Here is a 1,525-nt window from a genome sequence, read left to right on the forward strand (position 1 = left end):
TGGGTATGTAACATGACACACAAGGTTAGGAACAATAAACTCTGGGTATGTAACATGACACACAAGGTTAGGAACAATAAACTCTGGGTATGTAACATGACACACAAGGTTAGAGACAATAAACTCTGGGTATGTAACATGACACACAAGGTTAGAGACAATAAACTCTGGATATGTAACGTTACACAGCAGGAAGCACATACCTTCAGCTGCGTCTCCAGAGGTGTGTTCGCCAAGAAGGGAGGTTGTCCAACAACCATCTCATACAAGATGACCCCAACGCTCCACCAATCACACAGCTGGGTGTATCCTGACACACAAAACACAGGTTACACTTGGAAACAACTTCACAATTATTGTTCAGAAAACAACTAAAAATATAAAACAAGTGGAGAAACCATGTCCTGCAGTTTGAAAGCTTACTGCTGAGCAGCACCCAAAGTTACCAAAAACTTCTGAAATTAGCTGAAAGGATAAAAAGCTTGAATTAGCAGAAAGATAAAGAAGCACACAGAAGTAAAAATTAGCAGAAAGCAGCAGAATGATAGCTGAAACAGCAGGAAAAAAGCTAAAAATAGAAAAAAGCTAAAGGTAGCAGAACAAAGTCAAACTGGACACACACACAGATGTGAAAGAAGTGTAAAAAAATGACTGAAAATTAACAGGATTACAAAAATAATGAAGCTAAAACATCTAGAAACTGTAGAATAACAGCTGCAGTTCAGCTGTTTTCTGCTAATTGTTTATGTTTTAGCTGTTTTACAGAATAGGAAAATGCTGAAATGACCATAATACTCAGTGTGTGAATGTGTGACTGTGTGACTGTGTGACTGTGTGAATGTGTGACTGTGTGAATGCGTGACTGTGTGACTGTGTGACTGTGTGAATGTGTGAATGTGTGACTGTGTGAATGCGTGACTGTGTGACTGTGTGAATGTGTGAATGTGTGACTGTGTGACTGTGTGAATGTGTGAATGTGTGACTGTGTGAATGCGTGACTGTGTGAATGTGTGAATGTGTGACTGTGTGAATGTGTGACTGTGTGAATGTGTGAATGTGTGACTGTGTGAATGTGTGACTGTGTGAATGTGTGACTGTGTGAATGTGTGAATGTGTGACTGTGTGACTGTGTGAATGTGTGAATGTGTGACTGTGTGACTGTGTGACTGTGTGAATGTGTGACTGTGTGAATGTGTGACTGTGTGAATGTGTGAATGTGTGACTGTGTGACTGTGTGACTGTGTGACTGTGTGACTGTGTGAATGTGTGACTGTGTGAATGTGTGACTGTGTGAATGTGTGACTGTGTGACTGTGTGACTGTGTGACTGTGTGAATGTGTGAATGTGTGACTGTGTGAATGTGTGACTGTGTGACTGTGTGACTGTGTGAATGTGTGACTGTGTGAATGTGTGACTGTGTGACTGTGTGACTGTGTGAATGTGTGACTGTGTGAATGTGTGACTGTGTGAATGTGTGACTGTGTGAATGTGTGACTGTGTGAATGTGTGACTGTGTGAATGTGTG

The 1,525-nt window shown here is 41.1% G+C and overlaps 1 protein-coding gene across 1 annotated transcript in view; it reads right to left on the minus strand.

Annotated features, from left to right (window-relative positions):
- The window catches only part of lats1 (large tumor suppressor kinase 1), a 19,250-nt gene that overhangs the window by 2,702 nt on the left and 15,023 nt on the right, over positions 1-1,525 (minus strand). The window contains exon 7 of the mRNA XM_014031549.1: positions 204-310. Within this exon, the coding sequence (XP_013887003.1) occupies positions 204-310 (107 nt within the window). The remainder of the gene's footprint in view (positions 1-203; positions 311-1,525) is intronic.

Source organism: Austrofundulus limnaeus, unplaced genomic scaffold (genome assembly GCF_001266775.1).
Source record: "Austrofundulus limnaeus strain Quisiro unplaced genomic scaffold, Austrofundulus_limnaeus-1.0 Scaffold1269, whole genome shotgun sequence".
Lineage (NCBI taxonomy): Eukaryota > Metazoa > Chordata > Actinopteri > Cyprinodontiformes > Rivulidae > Austrofundulus > Austrofundulus limnaeus.